Source organism: Antechinus flavipes, chromosome 4 (genome assembly GCF_016432865.1).
Source record: "Antechinus flavipes isolate AdamAnt ecotype Samford, QLD, Australia chromosome 4, AdamAnt_v2, whole genome shotgun sequence".
Taxonomy (NCBI): Eukaryota; Metazoa; Chordata; class Mammalia; order Dasyuromorphia; family Dasyuridae; genus Antechinus; species Antechinus flavipes.
The window spans coordinates 351,586,044-351,610,258 of NC_067401.1; the positions used below are offsets into that span (position 1 = coordinate 351,586,044).

General features: G+C 35.8%; 1 protein-coding gene across 1 annotated transcript in view; it reads right to left on the reverse strand.

The window, feature by feature from the left end:
• The window catches only part of PRKN (parkin RBR E3 ubiquitin protein ligase), a 1,934,491-nt gene that overhangs the window by 286,482 nt on the left and 1,623,794 nt on the right, over positions 1-24,215 (reverse strand). Inside the window, exon 9 of the mRNA XM_051998070.1 lies at positions 1,833-1,982. Coding sequence (XP_051854030.1) covers positions 1,833-1,982 — 150 coding nt within the window. The remainder of the gene's footprint in view (positions 1-1,832; positions 1,983-24,215) is intronic.

A 24,215-nucleotide genomic window follows, 5' to 3' on the forward strand; every position in this document is an offset into this window, starting at 1 on the left:
CTTGAGGTCTGTATGACAACTGCCTTCAAGTAACTGAATTGCTGTCAAGTGGAAAGGGGTTTTAAAACCTTGTTTCCTTGACCCCATAGAGTAGAACTACAGAAATGAGTGGCTACTGCAGAGAGATTTCAGATTGCTATCAGGAAAAATACTCTAGTAATCAAGAGTTGTTGAGATGATATTTTGGCTTGTTTGGGAGGAAGTAGATATCAATCAGTGGAAATTCAAGTAAAGTTCAATTGACTGCTGGATGTGTTATATAAGGGATTCCTAGTAAAATATGGGTTTGAATGGATAACATATAAGATTCCTTTTGACTTTGAGATTCACTGATAATAGAAGATATGGCTTATCTATATGTGAAATGGTCATTTATATATTAATAGTATTAATTCATTCATATTTTTGCATAGAAATGCCTGCATTGCACCCTGCCAGACACTGTGGGGAATGAAAATATGTACAAGATATGGACTAAGTTTGTAATCTAAAGAAATCAAATATATAGATATACATTAAAAGATGAATACGAATATAAGCTTTTATATGACTAAGGCTCATGATGTGATTTTAATAATAAATGTTATGTGTTCAGAAAAAAGGAAAGACCAAGAAAGGAAACACACAGTACTTCCCTAAAGCTGGCACTGTGGAAGCCACTTAGAGCACATGTAATCAGCATAGATTGTACAGCAAAATGATGATGACTAATGCTGAAAAATAGTTTGATTTATATAATTTCTGAGGGTAGCCAAATTTACTTGGGCTTTCATTTTAATGCAATCATGAAAGTTAATCCAGAGGCACTGCTTTCGCTTTAGTCATTCTTGTTTTTCCATTACTTTCTACCACTTCCATTTCCTTTCCTTTCTAGTTCTGTACCAGGTAAAAGAGCCTAGGTAGGGAAAACTTGTGCCTGATATGCCCACTGCATATACAGAGACAAAGTTTTACCAAGGTCGACGGATGTTACTCTATACTCAAATGACTTACTGTGCTCAGCAAACATTGCCCCTGTCTGATATTTTTAATGCCCCACCCCAAGTCCTCCACTAAGTTTCAATGTTAAAAGAAATGCTTCTCCATCAAAATTCAACAGCATTTTATAAGCTGTTTTCCTGCCTGTACTAAATTTAATATCAGCATTATTATCCATTTGTCATTTCAACCTGTAATTTAGTGAGCCTTTTGTATTTGAAGTATATTTTCCCTCCACCTCCTTTCCTCTAGCTTTTATCAGGATATTCATTGAAACCTCGGTCTAGGATATTTGGTTTGACCTCTTAGAACAAATATTTTCGGTGTTTCCGATTCTGCTTTCCTAAGAGGCCCCATTAGTTCTGCTCAACTCTATTTAAAATAGCTTTTATGACACCATACAATTTCAACATATCTATATTAATCTTCATTTTATTTCTCCAAGTACTTACACAAACACTGTCACTGGGACATCACTGATGGGACATTCTATCTCTCTTTTACTCCTGTCTACTTAAAGACACCACTAACACAATAATAAATGGTTTATGGAGAATCTGCTGAGCATTGGAAGAAAAAGTTCAAGAAGTGGCCTTGTCATTGACAACTGTTCATAGGAACTACTTAGATCAGCAATCTCTCAAATGAATTACACGAAAGAATTCTTGTATGACACATTAGTAATCCTTTCCTACCTTGACCACTGAATTCTAGTTTTTAGACACTTCAAAAAACAAACCAAACAAACCCAAAACAAAACTTGATTCCACAGTGAAAACATTTCTCCAGTTCAAAGGAAAGAAACAATTCAAACCAAAATACCAATGAGTTCAAATAGTAGAGTCTGTCCTTACCCCACAGCCCAGGCCACTGCTTGGCTCACATGTGATTTTCCTCACTCCTGGTTCAGGGAGTAGACCTGCTCCACACCCTGGACTGGGGCACAGTACCCCTCCCATTTGCAGGACCCATTCCTCAGCTCCATAGCTTTGATATCGATTGTACTATTAAAAAAATAAAATAAAAACATTTCAAAATAAGCAGCAATATGAAAGAAATAATGCAATATTTTTGGTAACAAACACAAGGTTCAGAAGCCAGTGGAAGAATAGTGTATGAAAAATGGTAGATTTGGAGTCAGATCAATTTGGATCAATCCCGTGGGACTGTCACTGAACCTCTCTAAAATTTAACTCCCTAAGACTTATTCCCTTTCCCAGATAGAATGTATATTCTATTGGGAAGAATAAAGAATAATAATTATTATAGTACTTACTAGGTACTAGACATTGTGCTAAGTATGATACAAATATCTCATTTGATAGGAGACAATCTATACCCAAATACATATAAGCAGATAAACTTCAAAAAAATTGGGGAGAAGGATGTGTGGTTCAAGAAAGACCTCTTACATGGGATAATGCTTAAAATTATCCTTTAAGAAAAGTAATGAATGCTAAGACATGAAAACAAGGAGGGAATATATTCCAGCTATGAGGGACAAGATATGGTGAAACATGGATATAGGAATTAAAATGTCATTTGTAAATATTAAAAGGAAGGTCAAGTTGGCTAACACTCAAAATAATTTGGCCTAACCATCTACTTAGGGAAAAAAATGGAGGAAAATTACTTATTGTCCTGACTATGAAAAATAGTTTGGGCAACCTGTAAAGCAAATCCATTAGTATATAATAATATTAATAATGTGATATTTTCATATATCTTCAAGGTTTGCAAAGTAATCTGCCTCATTCAGGGTATAGGTATATTTTGTTTAGTCATTTGTGTCTGACTCTTTGTGACCCCATTTGTTTTTTTTTTTTTTTTTTTTTTTAGCAGATATCCCGGAGTGGTTTATAATTTTTTGCTCCAAATCATTGTGATGAAGAAAGCCATCTATATCCAATGAGAGAGCTGTGGGAACTGAGTGTAGATTACAACATAGCATTTTCACTCTCTTTGTTGTTGTTGTTTGCTTGCATTTTATTTTCTTTTTCATTTTTTTTTGATTTGATTTTTCTTATGCAGCAAGATGATTATATAAATGTGTGTGTGTGTGTATGTGTATGTGTGTGTGTGTGTGTGTGTGTGTATCTTAGATTTAATGTATATTTTTACCATATTTAACATATATTGGACTACTTGCCATCTAGGGGAGGGGACAGGGGAAAGGGGGAAAAATTGGAACACAAAGTTTTGTAAAGGTTAATTTTGAAAAATTATCTATGCATATGTATTGAAAATTAAAAAGCTTTAATAAAAAAAAAAAAGAAAATTGAGGCAAAAAGTTAATCTTGTCCAAGATCACACAGATATTAAGTGTCTGAGACCAGATTTGAATTCAGGAAGATAAGTCTTCCTGACTCCAGATAGTCTCTCTGTTATGCCATCTAGATCTATATAATATATATAGAAATGTATATTTAGTTGAGCATAGAACTGAACAAGAGAAGAGCAAGTCAGATTTCTTTTTTATTGATGAGGATTGTGAATCATTAATATGTTATTTTGAATTATAGAAAAAATAGCTTGTTTTTGTTTTGTTTTGTTTTAACCAATGGTTGTAAATTATGGGCCAGAACTCTGAAACAAAGTATTCTTACAAGGTACTAAGTCAGTGGAATTGATAGAGACAATAATTATCTAATTTAGCATAGTTCAGTACGATTGATTTAATCCTACAAGGAGATGTTATGGGCCAGAACTTGAAACAAAGTACTAAGTGGAATTGAGGAGACAATGGTTAAATCTAGTTTAGCATTGATTTAATCCTACAACAAATAATGGTTTCCTAGTGATATAATGATTGGTTTGTACTCAGTGTGTAGCATATAAGCTAAAAGCCTCAGCCAGGGAGATTCAGAGATTCAGAGACTAGGAGACAGAAGGCTGGAGTCTGAAGGCTGGAGCACAAATCCTTGGACTCAGAAAGATTCATCCCATCTCATACCATCTTGGTGGCAGGTTCTCCTCCTTCGCTTCTCCACTGAAACCAAGACTCTGAAAGGCCTCCAGAAAACTAGCCAAGCCCCAGGTGAAGGAGATAAGACTTTGAAAGAGATAATAAAGGATGTGGTGATTACTGAACTGAAATGAAGGCTGTGTCCAGAGATCCCAAGAAAACCTCAACAGAGAACATTACATTTTAGAGAGAACATTACACTTGGCGCCCAATGTGGGGCTGACATGATCCTGAGTTCAGTGGAAAAATCTCTCTGACCTAGAAATTAGGGTAAGTACAAGAAGGCAACTCTGTAAAGGGCTAAACTGATGTTTCAGCTGAAATGGGACAGATGTTTAGAAAACAGCCTTCTTTTCCAATTCAGGGAAAATGTGTCAAAAGCTTGGTCAGACTGATAAAAAATCATGGTTTAATTTTAGCTTGGGAGCAGATCATTGAACTTTTAGAAACAGTACAGTAAATATCTCCTTGGTTCTCTAAGGAAAAAGAATTAAATTTAGACAATTGGAAATTAGTAGGAGAGCAAATATGCGAATACTATAATGATTATGGACCTGACTCAATTTCCAAAGAAACACTTTATACATATAATTTATTACAACTGGCTTTAAGAAATGGTATAAGTTGTAGAATAAGGAAAAAGAAGAAAGAGCAGGAAAGAGAGGATTCAGATAAAGTAGGTGAAAAGGATGAGAAAGGAGTTAAGTATGATTCTAAGTGTGGTACTTCACCGCAGGAGAAATTAGGTCATTCCCATCCCCTGACCTCCCTCCCCCAATTAACCCTTCATAGGTAGAGGGAAAAGGAGGAGGGGGAGAGGCAGTAACACAATCAGCACCACTTATGAAGCAGCCTATGACAAGATTACAAAAAGTATTGGTTAAGGCAAAAGAAGACAGGATATATCTGATTTAATAAATGCATACTCTAAGATTGAAGAACTTGACTCTTCAGTCAACAATGGAAAAGATACACTCTTTTTGATTTGGAAAAAATTAAGGATTTGAAAAAGGGTTGCACTCTTTATGGGATTATATTGTTTTATGTTAAGATGTTACTAGAGAATTTGGCTTATGAAATTTTAACCGCTAGTGATTGGAAACCTATAGCAAGGACATGTTTAGAACCTGGAAAAACTTGTTGTGACTTTCAGAGTCTAGTGAATTATGTAGGATTCAAGTCCAATGCAATAAGCAAACTGAAGTTAACATACAAATCACTTTTGACCAACTAGCAGGTAAAGGTCAGTATGCAGACAATTCAGCACAGACTAATTACCCCATAGCAGCATATGAGCAAATTGTATTGCTGCTATAAAAGTTTGGGGTTCCCTCCCAGGAAAAGATGGAGGGGAAGTCTTCACGAAAACAGAGCAAGGTCCCAATGAACCTTTTGCAGATTTTGTGGGACGTCTGCAGACAGCTGTCACAAGAACCATTGGAGAAAATGCAGCTACAAGTATTATGATAAGACAATTGGCTAAGGAAAATGCTAATGAGGTTTGCAGAAGAATTATATGAGGACTACACAAAGATGCTCCTTTAGAGGAGATTATAACATGCCGTGCCACAGTAGGCACAAATACTTTTTATAGTCAAGCTATGATGAACATGGGAAGACAGAGTCCCTCTTGGTAAGGGACTTCTAGAGAGAATCATTGATGCTTTCAGTGTGGAAAAATAGGACATCTGAGAGCCCAATGTAGGTATAGAGATAGAATGAGAAGACAGGCTGAGAAAAGACCTAAAACCCTATGTCCAAAATGCAACCGAGGTTTCCACTGGGCCTCAGAATGTAGATTGACTCAGGGAAATGAGAGGCCGGGCCCAGCTTCAGGGCCCCAGGTGGGGCATGATGGCAGCCGAAGTTACACTCAGACACTCTTTAGAAATTCAATATTAAGACATGATCAATCAGCCAAAAGGCAATCAAATGGCAGAAAGGGATTATAATTGGGGAGAATACAGGCTTTTTAACCCTACAGAAGGTCAGTGTACAGTGCAAGCAGCTCCACTGTCTTTAGATAATCACCAGGTGATGTGGAGAGATCCAGAAAGTAGTGATTAGAAGGGACCAGATAGGTTAACTGTTTGAGGGAGATGGTTTGCTTGTATTTCTATAGATGGAGAAGGAATTAGATAGATGCCAATGAGCTATATTCACCTTGTCCATTGGAGACAGAAAAAGAGAAAAACCTCAAAATAAAGGAAAAGACCTTCTGACACTGAAAGAAACATCTGAAACTGAAAGAGCATAGATGATAAGACTGTTGCAGAATTTAAAAACCAGCAAGAATCACTGGATTTCCTGAGATAAAAAATTGTTGATAAGACTGCTACAGAACTTCAAAACTTGCAGGAATTATTGGATTCCTGGCACATGAAGTAATGGACAATTGATTCCTTTTGGACTATTTCTAGGACTTATGGACATGTATAATTCCTCATGTTGATTCATGTTATTACCTCACTACTAGCCTGTGTTACTATGTGCTTATGTAATTTACATAATTATGTATAATACCTCCCTTATTGATGGATTTATGTATACCTATTTTAAGAGTGAGACCGTTCAGAAATCCGCTAATCTGATTTGATTTCCCATTTCTTTTGGTGTTTTCATCTCCCTTCCTGAGACATCAGGGAAGGTGTGATCATTTCCTTCTATGGTGTTTTTACCCCTTTTCTGAGCAGTCAGGGAAGGTGTGATCATCTCCTTTTTTGGGGTTCTCACCTCCTTGAGAAGTCAGGGAGAACATAACCCCTTATGTTCTAAAACAAAAGAAAGCGGGAGATGTTATGGGCCAGAACGCTAAAACAAAGGATTCTTACGAGGTACTAAGTCAGTGGAATTGATAAGAGACAATAGTTACTAATTTAGCATGTTCAATATGATTTATTTAATCCTACAAGGAGATATTATGAGGCAGAACTTGAAACAAGGTACTAAGTGGAATTGAGGAGACAATGGTTAAATCTAGTTTAGCATTGATTTAATCCTACAACAAATAATGGTTTCCTAGTGACGTAATGATTAATTTGTACTCAATGTGTAACATTAATTCCCTTGAGATTCTCGCCTTTTTATTGTTCCATATGAATTTTGTTGTTATTTTTTCTAGATCAATAAAATATTTTCTTGGAAGTCTGATTGGTATAGCACTAAATAAATAGATTAGTTTAGGGAGTATTGTCATCTTTATTATGTTCGCGCAGCCGATCCAAGAGCACTTAATATTTTTCCAATTATTTAAGTCTGACTTTATTTGTGTGGAGACTTTTTTATAATTTTGCTCATATAATTCCTGACTTTCCTTTGGTAGATAGATTCCCAAATATTTTATGGTATCAACAGTTATTCTGAATGGAATTTCTCTTTGTATCTCTTGCTGTTGGGTTTTGTTGGTGGTGTATAAAAATGCTGAGGATTTATGGGGATTTATTTTGTAGCCAGCTACTTTGCTAAAATTGTGAATTATTTCCAATAGCTTTTTAGTAGAATCTCTGGGGTTCTCTAGGTATACCATCATATCATCTGCAAAGAGTGATAGTTTGGTTTCCTCATTGCCTACTCTAATTCCTTTAATATCTTTCTCGACTCTTATTGCCGAGGCTAGTGTTTCTAATACGATATTAAATAATAATGGTGATAGTGGGCAACCTTGCTTCACTCCAGATCTTACTGGGAAAGGTTCCAGTTTTTCCCCATTGCATATGATGCTTACTGATGGTTTTAAATATATGCTCCTGACTATTTTAAGGAAAAGTCCATTTATTCCTATGCTCTCAAGTGTTTTTATTAGGAATGGATGTTGGATTTTATCAAATGCTTTTTCTGCATCTATTGAGATGATCATATGGTTTTGTTTGTTTGGTTATTGATATAGTCAATTATGCTAATAGTTTTCCTAATATTGAACCAGCCCTGCATTCCTGGTATAAATCCTACTTGGTCATAGTGTATTATCCTGGTGACGATTTTCTGTAATCTTTTTGCTAATATTTTATTTAAGATTTTAGCATCAATATTCATTAGGGAGATTGGTCTATAATTTTCTTTCTCTGTTTTCAGCCTACCTGGTTTAGGTATCAGTACCATGTCTGTGTCATAAAAGGAGTTTGGTAGGACTCCTTCAATCCCTATTTTTTCAAATAGTTTATATAACATTGGAGTTAATTGTTCTTTAAATGTTTGGTAGAATTCACATGTAAATCCATCTGGTCCTGGGGATTTTTTCTTAGGGAGTTGATTGATAGTTTGTTCTATTTCTTTTTCTGAGATGGGACTGTTTAGGATATTTACTTCTTCCTCTGTTAGTTTGGGCAAGCTATATTTTTGGAGGTATTTTTCTATTTCATTTAAGTTGTCGAATTTATTGGCATAAAGTTGGGCAAAGTAACTCCTAATTATTGCTCTAATTTCCTCTTCGTTAGTGGTGAGTTCTCCCTTTTCATTTTTAAGACTAACAATTTGATTTTCCTCTTTCCTTTTTTTAATCAGATTTACTAAGGGTTTGTCTATTTTGTTGGTTTTTTCATAGAACCAACTCTTAGTTTTATTAATCAATTCAATAGTTTTTTACTTTCAATTTTATTGATCTCACCTTCTATTTTTAGAATTTCAAGTTTAGTGTTTGACTGGGGGTTTTTAATTTGTTCCTTTTCTAGCATTTTTAGTTGCAAACCCAATTCATTGACCTTTTCTTTCTCTATTTTATACAAATAGGCCTCTAGAGATATGAAATTTCCCCTTATTACCGCTTTGGCTGCATCCCATACATTTTGGTATGATGTCTCATTATTATCGTTTTCTTGGGTGAAGTTATTAATTATGTCTATGATTTGCTGTTTCACCCAATCATTCTTTAGTATGAGATTATTTAGTTTCCAATTATTTTTTGGTCTACTTCCCCCTGGTTTTTTTGTTGAATGTAATTTTCATTGCATCGTGGTTTGAAAAGGATGCATTTACTATTTCTGCCTTACTGCATTTGAGTTTGAGGTTTTTATATCCTAATATATGGTCAATTTTTGTATAGGTTCCATGAACTGCTGAAAAGAAAGTGTATTCCTTTCTGTCTCCATTACATTTTCTCCAGAGATCTATCATATCTAACTTTTCTAGTATTCTATTTACCTCTTTGACTTCTTTCTTATTTATTTTGTGGTTTGATTTATCTAATTCTGAGAGTGCAAGGTTAAGATCTCCCACTATTATAGTTTTACTGTCTATTTCTTCTTGCAGCTCTCTTAGCTTCTCTTTTAAGAATTTAGATGCTACCCCACTTGGTGCATATATGTTTAATATAGATAGTGCTTCATTATCCATGCTACCCTTTAGCAAGATATAGTGCCCTTCCTTATCTCTTTTAATTAGATCAATTTTTGCTTTAGCTTGATCTGAGATCAGGATGGCTACCCCTGCTTTTTTGACTTCACCTGAAGCATAGTAGATTTTGCTCCAACCTTTTACCTTTAACCTGCATGTATCTCCCCGCTTCAGGTGTGTTTCCTGTAAACAACATATTGTAGGATTCTGGCTTTTAATCCATTCTGCTAACCGCTTCCTCTTTATGGGGGAGTTTACCCCGTTCACGTTTATGGTTAGAATGACCAATTCTGTATTACTTGCCATCTTGTTAACCCCGGTTTATGCTTTTCTCCCTTCTTTCCCCTTTCCCCCCCTTCCCAGTATTAAGCTTGTGAGCACCACTTGCTTCTCACAGCCTTCCCTTTTTAGTATCCCTCCCCCCGCCTTAGAGTTCCTCCCCCTATCTTACCCCTTTCCCTCCCAGTTCCCGTATTCCCTTCTGCTTAGGTTATTCCTTCCCTTTTCACTTTTCCCTTCTCACTTTTCAATGAGGTGGGAGAAGTTTCACCATAGATTGAATATGTCTTAAGATTTTTCACTTAAAGCCAATTCTGAAGGCAGTAAGATACCCACTATATTCATCCCCCTCCATTCTTTCTCTCAGATATAATAGGTTTCCTATGCCTCTTCATGAGATGTACTACCCCCACTTTACCCTTTTTTTGGTACAATGTCCTTTCCACATCAGTTTCTAGAACAAGGTATACATGTATTCTTTATACATCTATATAGTCAAAATATAGTTCCCAAGATTAATCTTTACCTTTTTAGATTTCTCTTGAGTTCTATATTTGTAGATCAAACTTTTTGTTAAGTTCTGGCTTTTTCATCAAAAATAGATGAAATTCGCTTACTTCGTTGAATGTCCATCTTCTTCCCTGGAAAAAGATGCTCATTCTCGCTGGGTAAGTTATTTTTGGTTGCATACCAAGTTCCTTAGCCTTTCGGAATATCATATTCCAGGCCCTTCGATCCTTTAATGTGGATGCTGCCAGATCCTGGGTGATCCTTATTGTGGCTCCTTGATACTTGAATTGGGTTTTTCTAGCCGCTTGCAATATTTTTTCCTTCATCTGAGGGTTCTGGCATTTGGCCACTATATTCCTTGGTGTTTTGATTATAGGATCCCTTTCAGTGGGTGATCGATGAATCCTTTCAATGTTTATTTTTTCCTCTGTTCCTATGACTTCTGGGCAGTTCTCTTTGATAATTTCCTGGAAAATAGTGTCCAGGCTCTTTTTTTCATCATGTTTTTCTGGAAGTCCAATGATTCTCAGATTGTCTCTCCTGGATCTGTCTTCCAGGTCTGTTGTCTTCCCCAGAAGGTATTTCACATTTTTCTCCATTGTTTGATTTTTTTGGATTTGCTTGACTGATTCTTCTTGTTTCCTTGAGTCATTCAATTCCACTTGTTCAATTCTGATTTTCAGTGAAGTATTTTCTTCACTCACTTTTTTAATATCTTTTTCTAATTGTCCAATTGAGTTCTTTTGTTCTGTGGAATTTTTTTCCATTTTGCCAATTTTGTTTTTTAGAGAGCTGTTTTCTGTTTCCAGTTCACCAATCCTATTTTTCAAGGATTTTACTTCTTTATCCACTCTCTCTTTAACTGACTTCTCCAGGCTCTTTTGCCAAGCCTCCCTCTCCTTTTCCCAAGCTTCCCTCTCCTTTTGCCAAGCCTCCCTCTCCTTTTGCCAAGCCTCCCTCTCCTTTTCCCATTTTTCTTCTAGCTCCCTTGTGAGAGCCTTTTTAATCACTTCTATGAGGTTCATCTGTGCTGAGGAACAGATGATCTCCTCCTTTGGGGATTCACCTGGGGACTGTCTGTTTTTAGTCTCCTCAGGATTTAGAGTCTGCTCTCTATCTGTGTAGAAGCTGTCAAGGGTTAAAGTCCTCTTCAGCTTCTTGCTCATTCTGTCTAATAATCAGAGACAAACTACCAAAGAAAAACAGAAAAAACTGGAGTCTTTCTTTGGGGGAGGGGCTGGGTATGTTATCGAGCTTCCTCTACAGACTGCAGGGGGCAGCAGTGAGGCATTGGCCCTACTGTGCTGCGCCTGCGCTCTGAGATCCCAGAGCGTGCTGAGTCACTGTGGGGGGGGAACAGGGGGGCGGCCAGGTCCCGAGAGACTCCAGCTGTTTGGGGTTGTATTCTTCACCCCCGGTGTTTTTAGCTTCTCTGCTGGGCTGCTGACTTGCTTCCGGAGCAAAGTATCCAAACCTATAGCGAAGCTCTCCCCGCAGAGACGGCTGCGATCACTCCCCACCCCCTCTCCAGTCTGCTCCTGTGCTCTCACTGCCGCTGCCCGCCGCCTGCGCCCGATCTAAAACCGTCCCAGCCCTCCAGTAAAGACAGACCTTTCTTGGCGAATCTCAAGGATGGCTTCTCGTGGTAACTATTTGTGGTTTTTTTTTCAGTCAAGCATTAATTCAGAGGCTTGTAATGAAGTGGATAGTGAGAGAAAGCGTGGAGCTTATGCAGCTGTGAGCCTCCTCTCCGCCATCTTAACTGGAAGTCCCCAATGTGTAACATAATAAGCAAGAAGCCACAGCCAGAGAAATTCAGAGACAAGCGGACAAAAGGCTGGAGGCTGAAGGCTGGAGCACAAACCCTTGGACTCAGAAAGATTCATCCCATCTCATATCACCTTGGTGGCAGGCTCTCCTCCTTCACTTCTCCACTGAAACCAAGACTCCAGAAGGCCCCCAGAAAACTAGCCAAGGCCCAAGTGAAGGAGATAGGACTTTGAAGGAGATAATAAAGGATTTGGACTTTAATCCCTGGCTGCACTTGTGGTGATTACTGAACTGAAAGTAAGGCTGCCTCTAGAGACTCCAAGGAAATCGAAACAGAGAACATTACAGTTATATATTTTTTAACCTTCTATAAAGCCCTTCTCCACAAAAGTCTTACTCTAACAATGATAGCTGACTTCATATGTGTTAAATTTTGGGATGTGCTTTACAGACATCTGATTTTATCTTCACAAGAACTCTGTGCAGTAGGTACTGTAGTATTATCATTATTTTATAGATGAAAAACTAGAAACTCAGAGATATTAAATATGCCAGTGGTCACACAATTAGTAAACATCAGAAGTATTTCCTGACCTGATTTCTAGCACTGTTTCAGCAATCACCGTACTATGTTCCACTCTAATACTTCACAATTCTATGAATCCCTTCTAGTGTGAGTCATGGCAAGTTCTACCAAACTAGATGAGCTTTGCTAACAGGCCTAGGAATGGGCTTTTTGTCTATAATCTGACATTCAGTTTAGGTGCAAAGAAGCTCAATACTAAAAGCTTGGCTACTAGATGATCATTCAGTCAATCAGCAAGCATTAATTAAGCACTTAATATGTGCTGGGCATTGTGAAACACTAGAACTACAAAGAAAAAAAAATAGCAAAACCAGGATTAGGAGTTTATTCTTTGTTTAGTAGGCACAAAGGAGTTAATGAACATTTTTCATAAAGCAAACAAAATCATAACAGTGCATTAGGAAAACAACTTGGGTGGCAGTGTGGATAATATAATGGAGAAAAGTATGATTAGAGGCAGAAAAAACAGTTTGAGAACATTATTAGAATCTTGGAAAAAAAAGATAAGGGAATATGCTAAAGCAGTTGTGATGGAAGTACAGGAAGCCTGCCAAAAAACCAAGATATAATGAAGGCATAAATGAAAAGAATTAGACCAATTATTTGATGTAGGACATGATGGGAGGAAAGAGTTAAAGTTACAAGGCTGAGTGTCTGACAGGATCATAGTACTATCAACATAAATAGAGAAATTGGGGGATGGGCAAGGTTAGAGTCAAAAGAGATCTAGAGGTCATCTCTTTAAACTTTTCATTTTATTTTATCTTACAAATGAGGAAATTTTAGCCTAAAGAGATTATAACTTGGCCAGAGTCACAAGAAGCAGAGTTAGGGTTTGAACTAAGGTCTTCTAATTTTAAATTCAATGATTTTTTCAATGAACCACATAATCTTCTAATATTCAATTTTAGACTTGTAGAGGTTGAAATATCACTGGAACATTTTAGAAAAGATATATGTAATATAGGATTGAAAATCAAAGAATCATAGACTTTGAGAGTGGGCAGGGACCTCATTTAACCAACAAATCCATCTATGAATAAGAATCCCTTCTGTAGTTCATCCAACAAGTGGTTAATCAGTCTTTGCTGGGAAATCTTTAGCTAAGGGGACTATAAGAGCAGAGAGATGGCACAATGGATAGAGTACTGGGCTTGGAATCAGGAAAATACATCTTCATGAATTTAAATTTGGCTTCAGATACTTACTAGATGTGTGACTCAGGGCAAGTCACTTAACCCTGTTTGTCTCAATTTCTCATCTGTCAAATGGAGAAGGAAGTAACAGACCATTTAAATATCTTTGCCAAGAAAACTCCAAAATGGAATCAGGACGAGTAAGAACATCAATAACAGCAAAAGGGGATTATAGAACTGGATCCTTAGAAGAGGCTGAGGGAGGAGACAGAAATTTGGGATCATTGATAGAGAAATGATCTTGAAATCATAGGAGTGGATGATTGCTAAGGAAGTAAGTCTAGAGACTCAAAAAAAAAAAGGGGAACTAAGAAAAAATATTAGAAAACATTTATTTTTAAAGGGTGGGAAGGTGATGTAAAAGTAGCCAAAGAGATAGAAAAAAGGGATAGTCAGAGAGATAGGAAAAGAATCATGGAATTGTGGTATAACAAATTCCAAAGAAAGAAAATATGTCAAAAATAAAGTTGGAAGGGCTGGGTCAGTTGTCACAGGGGAATCAATGGCTATGAGCATAGGAGGAAATGATACCATTTGATTTGGCAACAAGAAATTAGTTGCTTTGAAATGGCTCTTTTGGTAGAGAATCTAATTGTAAGGAGTTGAAGAAAATATAGCAGGTGAGAAGGCAGGCTGAATAACTAACAAATGGTGTCAGCTTCAAGTAGAAACAGATCACATATTGCTATAAAATTGCTATAAAATTCTACAAATTGATATTATCTATGTTGTATTGCATTTTGAAATTATTTTGTTAAACATTTCCCAATTACATTTTAATCTGGCTCAGGTAGCACTCAGGAATATTGTAGTCTCTTGTGGCTGCTGGTCTGAATTTGATACTCCTGACAGAGTTTTGAAGAAATTGGAAAAGGAGAAAGATAAGATGATAGCATCAGAGGATGACAAGTTTAGAAATTTTTCTTTCTTTTCTTTTCTTTTTAGAAAAAGACTTGTTTTAGGTTGAGAAGCAGCTATAGAGGGAGAGATCGAAGGTACATAATGGAAAAGTGATGACTTGCTGAAGTAAGATTACAGAATACACAGGAATAGAAAGAATGAAAAGTATAATTAGAGAAGTTAGCATCAGTTTTCCTTTTGAGAACATGAAGGAGGCAATTAGGAAAAAAAGAGAGAGGGAAGGAGGGATGGAAGGGAAGAGAGATAGAAACAGAGACAGACGAGAAAAAGGAGGAGGAGGGGGAGAAGCAAGGAAAAGAAGGAGAAGGAAAAAGAGGTGGAAGGAGAGTGAGAATGAGAGGGAGTAGAAGGATAAGGAGAAGATGATGGCAACAATGACAATGACTACTGAGAAAACTAGAACACTTGAATGAGTAAAGAAGATAAGCTATGAAGTGTTACGATATTGAGGGGGATGCAACTTCTAGGAGAAATTTAGCAGCAATCCTGAGGCCCTATGACCTTAGGAGTGCTGTTGTTCTAACAATCTGTGTCAATGATTCTAAAGTCTCCTGGCTTTAGGAATACTATAGTATAGTCCTAGAAACTTTGTTGATTGTCAGATAACAATCTGTTGGGCAGTTACAGACTACTCCTCAATTCTACTTCTGGACCATAAAATTAGAATACCAGTGACATAAAGAACTAGATCTCTCTGTCTTTTCCTATAAATTTTTCTTCTTGGTCCTGTTTTTTTTGCTAAATCCTTTTGGAATTTAGCCTATTTCAATTGATGTTAGAATTAACAATAAACTTTGCCCCTTGACCTGGAGATGGGTTCAAGCCTGCAAAATCTTACAATACTGGTCTACAATCCCAACCTTTTGAGGTCTCTTTTGAGCCTCAACAATATTGCTATATGATGAGAAGTTCAATGATCTCAATAATAGGAAGCAAGAGAATGAAAGACGAAGGAAGTAAATTTGTAGTTTTGAAATAGTCTTTCTGGAGTGATAGCAATTAAGAGATGAATAAGAAGGCTGCCATGAAGCAAAAAAAAAAAAAAAAAAAAAAGTCCAGTTAAGTTTAGATTTAATACATTTGTGTTAAATTATATACAAAATAATTTTCATGATGAATTACAGTAGCATATGGCAACTCAGATAGGAATCAAGAAAGAAGAAGAGATTCAACAGGAGAGGGAAAAAGCATTCATTATTTAAGTTACTTGCCAGAGATCCAATATTGAGTAAGAAGGTAGGTAAGTCCAAAAACACTAAGGCAGCAGGGAGAAATCAAGGATTGGCAATATGCTTTCCCAACAATTCTTAAAAATTTTAAGGGGAAGGAATCTCAGAAATAATCTATGCCAAGTCATTTATTCTATAGATGAGGTAACAAATTCAGATTTTGTCCAGATCTGTTGAAGATCAAATAGGTTTGTAAGTATAGTTCAGTAGGTTTTTCCCCTATTATACCAGTACTTCCTATTATAAAAATATTTATTTTGATACTGTGAAAAAACCTTATCTATTAGTTATTGATTTAAAGAATTCAGGGAAAAATTATTACTATTAAAAGATTTAGTAATAGGAGGATCTAGGGAGTTCTACATGTACAGGTTACACACACACACACACACACACACACACACACACACACACCAACATTTTCTTTTTTTTTTATTTTGATCCAAACATCACATCAGTATAAGTGACCTTAGGATGAAGAACTCCATCTGTCAGTACAGAGCAATATTTTTTTGTGTGACTTACTAGATAGAGTCCGAGTTTCCTGAGAGTGTTAAGAGGTTGTGACTTGCTTAGGATTTCATAGCTAATATGTCAGTACTGAATCTTTCTGACCCAGAGGCCAGGTCTTTATCCATCATGTTACACTGGTAGTTGATTAACTAGTACCAGATTGTTTGCCTAATTTGCTTGACACATGGTTACTAACCTGCCAATTTAGTAATGTGAAAAGGTTACCCATTTCAACAAAACAACTGAATTTAATTTAATAAGCATTTATTAAGCACTTACTCTGTGTCAGACCCTGTACTAAGTGTAAGAATATAATAAAATTAATAAGAATGTATATTTCCTCCTGCTAAGTGAAAGGGATACAGATGTAAGGGTGCAGTTTTGCTGATTAAAAAAAAAAAAAAAACAAATATGAGATTTGAATATTAAAACAACCCACTCCCCCTGCACCCAAGCCTTCCCCAAAAAACAACTATCTACCTTCCTACTTGGTCATTTGCATAATGCCAACTAGAGAATCTTAGAGTTAGGAATGGGGAATACTGAAACCTAGAGATATTTTGTGATTATTAGGCAGATGTCCATTACTTGGTTAGGATCCGGTTTGCATAGAAATGGTAAATGTACTATTTGATCACCATATGTTTTGCTGAGGAGACCTTGTCCTGCACTAGAAAGGTTGGCCACAGAAAAGAGCCTGGAAGGGTCTGCTACCTGCACTGCTACCTTTTCCTAGGAGGGAGAAACTAGAGAGGCCAGAAAACAGAATAAAACTAGTGCCTGAAAATGGAAGGCTGAGAACACTTGTCCTTTCTGAGAAGGTATAGCTGGCAGCAGAGATGCTACCTGCAGAGGAGCATTGCAGCTTAGCAGAGATGCTGCTATCTTTCTAACACAGCTGATACATTCAAAAGGGATTTTATGGAAACTGAGGCCTACAATTCCAGAATTGGAAGTTGTCTTATTCATCTGTGTTTCCTATTCACGTGCCTTACTGTTAAGGTATTTTAAATTTGTGAACATTCTTCCTATAAATGCTCTGAGTGTCTGAGGGAGAGTTAGGTTTACAGGTAGACTGTTGTGAAATTATTTCTTGTTTTACCTTTGACCTTTAATTAAGAGTGAAACTGAGGGATAGCTAGGTAATGAAGTGGATAGAGCATGGGCCCTAGAGTTCAGAGGACTTGAGTTTAAATGTGGCCTCAGACACTTAATAGTTGTATGACTGTGGCGAGTCACTTACCCCACATTTTCTCATTAAAAAAAAAAGTTAATTAAATCAATTGGCCAATGTGAATAGAAAGCACATAAATTAGCATATTATCCTGCTAGAATCACAGGATTTCAGAATTCAGAGAAATTTCAGAAATTATCTTCTATACTCAGTAGTAACTGATCAAGAATCCTTTCAGAAAAGATCTAGTTTAAAGACCTCTAAGGCAGTTATGTCATTTCTGAATCAGTCAGATTTTAAAGGAAAATTCTCCTTACATAAGGTCTATATTTATCTGTAATTTCCATTTACTGTTATAAAGCTTGCCCTCTTTAGACAAGAAAAATCATCTTGTTATGTTGTATTGAATAGGACCTTGGAGATCATTTAATTGAATATCTTTGTTTACAGATGAGTAAACTAACACTTGGATTTAAGTTTAATTCAACAAACATGTATTTAAATTTGTATCACATACAAGTGCTATACACTGAGGACATAAATACAAAAATGAATTGTCCTTAGGTAAATATTCTACTGCAGGTATGCAAAATAGACAACAGAACTAATGGTTGATTTTTGACTATATCTTTTAATTTAATTGACATAGCAAACCAAAGCTCTTGTCAGCATCAAGGCTGAGATGAAATGCAAACCGTGACAACAAGTTTACAACTCCATCCATTATTTGGAAGGCTAAATAGTCACCTTCAAGATATGGCCAATTTTATTGAAAATAATGGACTCCAGAATTCATTAAGATGTAACCCTACTTATATTTAGACACAAATATATTGATTAATTAAGATAGCATTTATTAAACACCAATAATATATCACTTATTGTGCTTGGTACAAAGATACAAAAAAGAAATACAAAGTCTGCTCTTATGGAGTTTATGTTCATTTGAGGGAGATAGGTACAAAAACAAGCATATGCAATAAATAAATAAATGATTATTTTTAGTCTGGGAGAAGGAAACTAGCAGTTGAAGGAATCAGAAGTTTCATCCAGAAGATGGATACCAGAGTTTTTAAGAAAACAGATTCCTAGTGGCATAGTTGAGGAGTGATAGCCAAAATAAAAGTTAAATGAGGGCAAATGGAGCATTCTATGCAAGATTGGCTGCACCATAGAGAGCAGGAAGAGGAGTAATATGTAAGAAATCAGGAAACATAAGTTAGGGTCAGGTTGTGAATGGCTTTAAAAGTCAAACTGGGGAGCTTGTGTTTAATGTAAGAGGAAACAGAGAATTACTAAAGATCACTGAGTGTGAGTGTAACATAATGTGGTCAGACCTCTTTCTTAGGAAAATAGATGTGTGGAAGATAAAACAGAAATGGGAGAGATTTAGAGCAAGAAGCCTAATTAGAAGTTCATATGATAAGGAGTGAGAGCCTGAACTAGGATGGTGGCTGTAAATAGAGAGAAATGAACAGATAGAAGGAAAGTAGCAGAGGAAGTAATCACAAGATTTGGCAGCTGATTGAATATGTGGCATGAGGAAGAGTGAGGAGTAAGGATAATAGCAAGGTGGAGAACCTGGGTGACTGGCAGAACTCAAGAGAAATCGCTAAATTATTTTTTTTCTATTTTTAATATACATTACTTTCTGAATTATGTTAGGAGAAAAAAAATTAGAGCAAAAGAGAAAAACTATGGAAGCGATTAAAAAAAAAAAAAACAACAGAAAAAAGACATGAACAAAGCATGTGTTGACTTACATTCAGTTTCCTTAGCTCTTTTTCTGGAGGTAGATGGCATTTTCTTTCCAAAGTCTTTTGGGATTGCTTTGGATCACTGAACTACTGAACCAAGCCTGTCATAGCAGATCGTTGCACATTCTTGTTGTTATCATGTACAATGAATTCCTAGTTCTGCTTGTTTTGCTCAGCATCAGTTCATGTGGGGCAGTTGGTTGCACAATGGATAGAGCACCAGGCCTGAAGTGAGGAGGACCTGAGTTCAAATTTGATCTCAGACACTTAACACTTCCTAGCTGACCCTGGGCAAATCACTAACCCCAATTGTCTTAGCCAAAAAAAAAAAAAAAAAAGCATCAGTTAATGTAAATCTTTCCAGGCCTTTCTATAATCAGCTTGTTCATCACTTTTTTATAGAACAATAACATTCCATTAATTTCATATGCCACAATTTGTTCAGGCATTGGAATTGCTAAATTAATCAAAAAATTAGGCTTGAAGTGAGAAAAGCAAAGTTCTGTTTTTAAACATGAGTGTGAGATGCCTACAGAACATTCAGTTTGAAATATCTGATAGGCAATAGGGGATGTGTTACTGGATATAGAGATTTATCAGAGAGGATGGTTAAAACCCATGGGAAGCTGTGGGATCACTGAGAGAGAGTACTGAAAGAGATGAGGGCTCAGGACAGTCTTGGTGGTGTGTCCACAGTTAGCGGATGTGATATGGATAATGATCCAGAAAAGGAGGTTGGGAAGGAGTAGTCAGATTGATTCTTGTCTGAGAATCAAGAGAAAGCAGTGTCAGAGAAGCTCACAGAAGAGCAAGTAGGGTCACATAGTAAGGCAGGATTCAAACTCAGGTTTTCCTAATTCTGACTATTTCTCTAGCCCCAGTGATATATAGTCTCCTGGTGTGTGGATCTGGATCTCTGCCTCTGCAACAAATATTCCTGCTCTTCTTGAGACCTTGCCTATAAGAAAGAAGGCTTTTATGGACCCAATATCACTTTAGACTTGTGTTTGATTGGTTCTCAAAGTAGAACTTGCCCCATCTATCATCCTATTTTGCCTGCTTCAGATTAGACCCAACAATTGATTTCATTATGTATTTGAATATTTGTTGCTATTGTTGGTTAGCCATTTTTCAGTCATGTCTACCTCTTCATGACTATATTTGGGGTTTTCTCAGCAAAGACACTGGATAGGTTTGCTATTTCCTTTTTTAATTCATTTTACAAATGAGGAACCTGAAGCAAACAGGATTAAAGGACTTGCCCAGGATCACACAACTAGTAAGTATGTGAAGTCAGATTTAACTTCAGGAAGAGTCTTCCACTTCATTACATAGCAGACTTATGAATTATTATGAATGAAAGACATATTTATATGTCTTTACTTAGTAGAAACTGTCTTTGGAATACGAGAACCTTGCTCAAATCCTGCCTCTGAAACCTATTTTGGACAATTGAGTTAATTTTCCTAAACTTCAATTTTCTTATTGATAAAGTTAAAAGATTGGACTGGATGGCCTCAGAAGTCTCTTCAAACTCAAATACTATGTATCATCTTCAGAGCTTTATACTATGTATAAAATTTATAAAATATAAAAATACCTCCTGGCTTGATGCTGAGAATAAACTTTAGAACTTGCCCACCTCACAGTCTTACTTTAGTAATAACTAGCTGAATTTTAGGCACTGTGTTGGAAGGATATGATTAATTTATAATATGGGAATTTTGTGGAAAACTATTTCTCACATACACACAGGATGACAGAGAGCTCCATATAACATATTAATATTTTTAAAGATAATATTTGTCTTTAGGATTTATGTGAGTGATGATGATGATATTTACCTTTTCAATGATCTTTCAACCCTTTAATTGAACAAGCATTTATTAAGCACTTACCATATACAAAGGGACATACTGAGCACTAGTTCTACTCGGGCTATTCATTATTAATTTGTACTTTCTGCACATGTTTCCATGAAATGAATAAACTAACTACACCTAATCAAGATAATTGATAGTAGGCGACCTACTGCTTTCAAAAGTGCATGAAATTCATGCTAACATTAACAAAAAATAAAGCCAAATATGAAAAAAGAAAAAAAATAGCTTTCAATATTTCAACAAATCCCAGTGAAAAATAATATTCTCTTAGACTGACCTACTTATTACTATGTTTTATATTTTGTTACTATGAAGAGTAAATAATTTAACTATCACATGTTTGATTATAGATTCCTGTAATAACAAAAAAGGTTCATTTAAAAAAATGAAAGAAACAATCTAAATAAGAAACCATGGGAAAATCAAAAAAAAAAAAAAAACAAAGATGGTATTTTAGTTTATGGTTGGTTATTTAGACCATACCACCAGTAAGAGCAAGGTCACAAGGTTTAATTCCCAAATGTCTCACTTTTAGATTTTCTCTCTATTATGGCCATGGAGTAAACACTTTGACAGATATTAGTAGTGCTATAAGCACTGCACCTCCTTTGCTCCATGCTATATCTCCATGCCATATCACAAAATCCCCTATAAAAAAATTATCCAACATGCTCAAGGTCTCTATCCCTACTAAATGCTATTGTTTAGATCTTGACAAATGATAAAGGCAGATCGGTCCATACAAGATTGGCCCAACTCCATTTCTATTTGTATGTTTCTCTGATAACATCCTTTATACATGCTTCAATCTCTTCATAACTACTGCTATATCCCTTCACTGTTTTTTGGGTGACCTTCAACCTCAAGTCTTCAGACCATGGTATCCCATTCTTTACACTCATAAATTATCATCAATTTTCCTTCACAGGCTAATTGTACAATATTCCAGAGTCTGATTCTTTTTGTACAGCAAAATAACAGTTTGGACATGTATAATTATTTTGTATTTAATTTGTACTTTAACATATTTAACATGTATTGATCATCCTGCCATCTAGGGGAAGGGGTAGGGAGAAGGAGGGGAAAAATTGGAACAAAAGTTTTTGGCAATTGTCAATGCTGTAAAATTACCCATGCATATAATTTGTAAATAAAAAGCTATCAAAAATAAAAAAAAAATTATCATCATTGGTATTAAAAAGAATAGCAGCAACAAAAATAAAAAAGAAAGAAGTTTCAAGGAGAAACCAGGAATTATGAAAAATCTGGTACAATTTGCCAAATACATCCAGCCCATTTTCCTTTTTCATTAATCAAGTGCTGTTTATTGTCCCTTTAGGCTGACTATTAATACATGCGTGTATGTGTGTGTGTGTGTGTGTGTGTGTGTATAGATAGATAGATTTATCTATCTATCTATACACACACGTATGTATATGTAAAATATATATACATAATATATATTTGTATGTACACACATACATATACAAATCGTATAAAGGTAATATAGATAAGTTCTGATAGTCTATTCAGTGGTATATTATAGTCTGCATATCAAAGATTTTAATGAATATCCTAGACTATCTTGAAATGCTATGGCAAGAAAATTGACTTCATTACAATTTAAAATTAAAGTCAATTAAAATGTATTTTATACCTAAAGATAAAAGTTGAGGAAGAATAAAGCAGTACTTGACACGGAGAAGTATGGCTCAATGGGACAAGCAGATTTCTGAATAATGAGATATTTCTCATAGTTAAGTGAAAGGATAGATAGTGTGCTGGGCTCAGGAAGACCTGAGTTCAAATGTGGCTTCAGGTATTTACTATTTGTGTAATCTTGGGCCAGTCACTTAGCCTCTGTTTGCCTCAGTTTCCTTAATTGTAAAGTGAGGATAATAATAGCACTTATTTCTCAAGGTTGTTGTGAAGATGAAATAAGATAATATTTGTCTAGCAGTGTCTGGCACATAGTAGGCCTTTAATAAATACTTGTTCCTTTCCCTCTCTTTCATTCTGCAAACAGGTACATATAATATACAGGGGAAAGAATAGTTATTTTGGTTTATAACCAGTCAGTTTTTGGCCTTGGGGTTGATATTTTGTCCTTCAAAAGACTGAATATAGATACTTTCAAGTGTGACAATCTAACAATTGCCTTGGGGATCCAAGAAGGTGTGGATTCTGGTTTTTGGTTGGCTTTACACATGAAATAGGGTAAAAGAAGCAAAATAAGGGGTTACATGTGACTGCCATTTTATAAAAAACAAGGAGAATTATTATTAAGAATATTTAATAATTAAGAATTATTCTTAATTTTCTAAAAAGAAAGAAAATACATGACATCTCTTTATCTCTATCCCTGTCTCTGTCTCTGACCAGCACAAGAAGAAAGTCTTGGACAGGGTGTAGGAATGAGTTGTTCCAAAGAACTCAACACATCTTTACTGGTTGGGGCTCAGAACCATCACAAACGTAGTTCTTTAGAAGTCAGAGACAATGAAGATCTATACTTACACCATGGAAAGACATCACAGGAATAGAAATCTGTCATTCCTTATGCCAGGACAGGCAAAGTCCCAAATCCTTTCCCTTTCTTTACATATGATTCAAAGTCTGCTAAAGTGATAATTCTTTCTCCTATCTTTATCCAGATTCTGAGATTTTTCTTTCTAGTCTCTCATGTTCCCTGGAACCTTTGATTTATTTTTGATAAATTTCTCTTTAAATTAGATCTCCTCATTTCATACTTTCCATCTTCTTATGCAAATGAAAATCTGATTCTTCTTAGAAGATACTATAACACTGGTCACTTCCAGTATTTGAGTCTTCCTCTTATACATTGTCTCTATACACTAAGCAGAGAAGAGGAAAGAGGAATTGGTCATCCTTACTCTTCATTCCTACTTCCATATTGTCTCTTTGCACTATCAATCAGTCAAAAAAAATTATTAAACATCTGCTATGTGTCAACCACCATGCAAGGTGTTGATGAAATAAATATGAAGAATGAAAATATTTTTATTCTCAAGGAGCTTATATTATAATGAGAAGAAAACAGATATATTCTATAAGTAAAAATAAAAAATAAAAAGAATAAATGCAAATAAAATGAAGAACTTAACC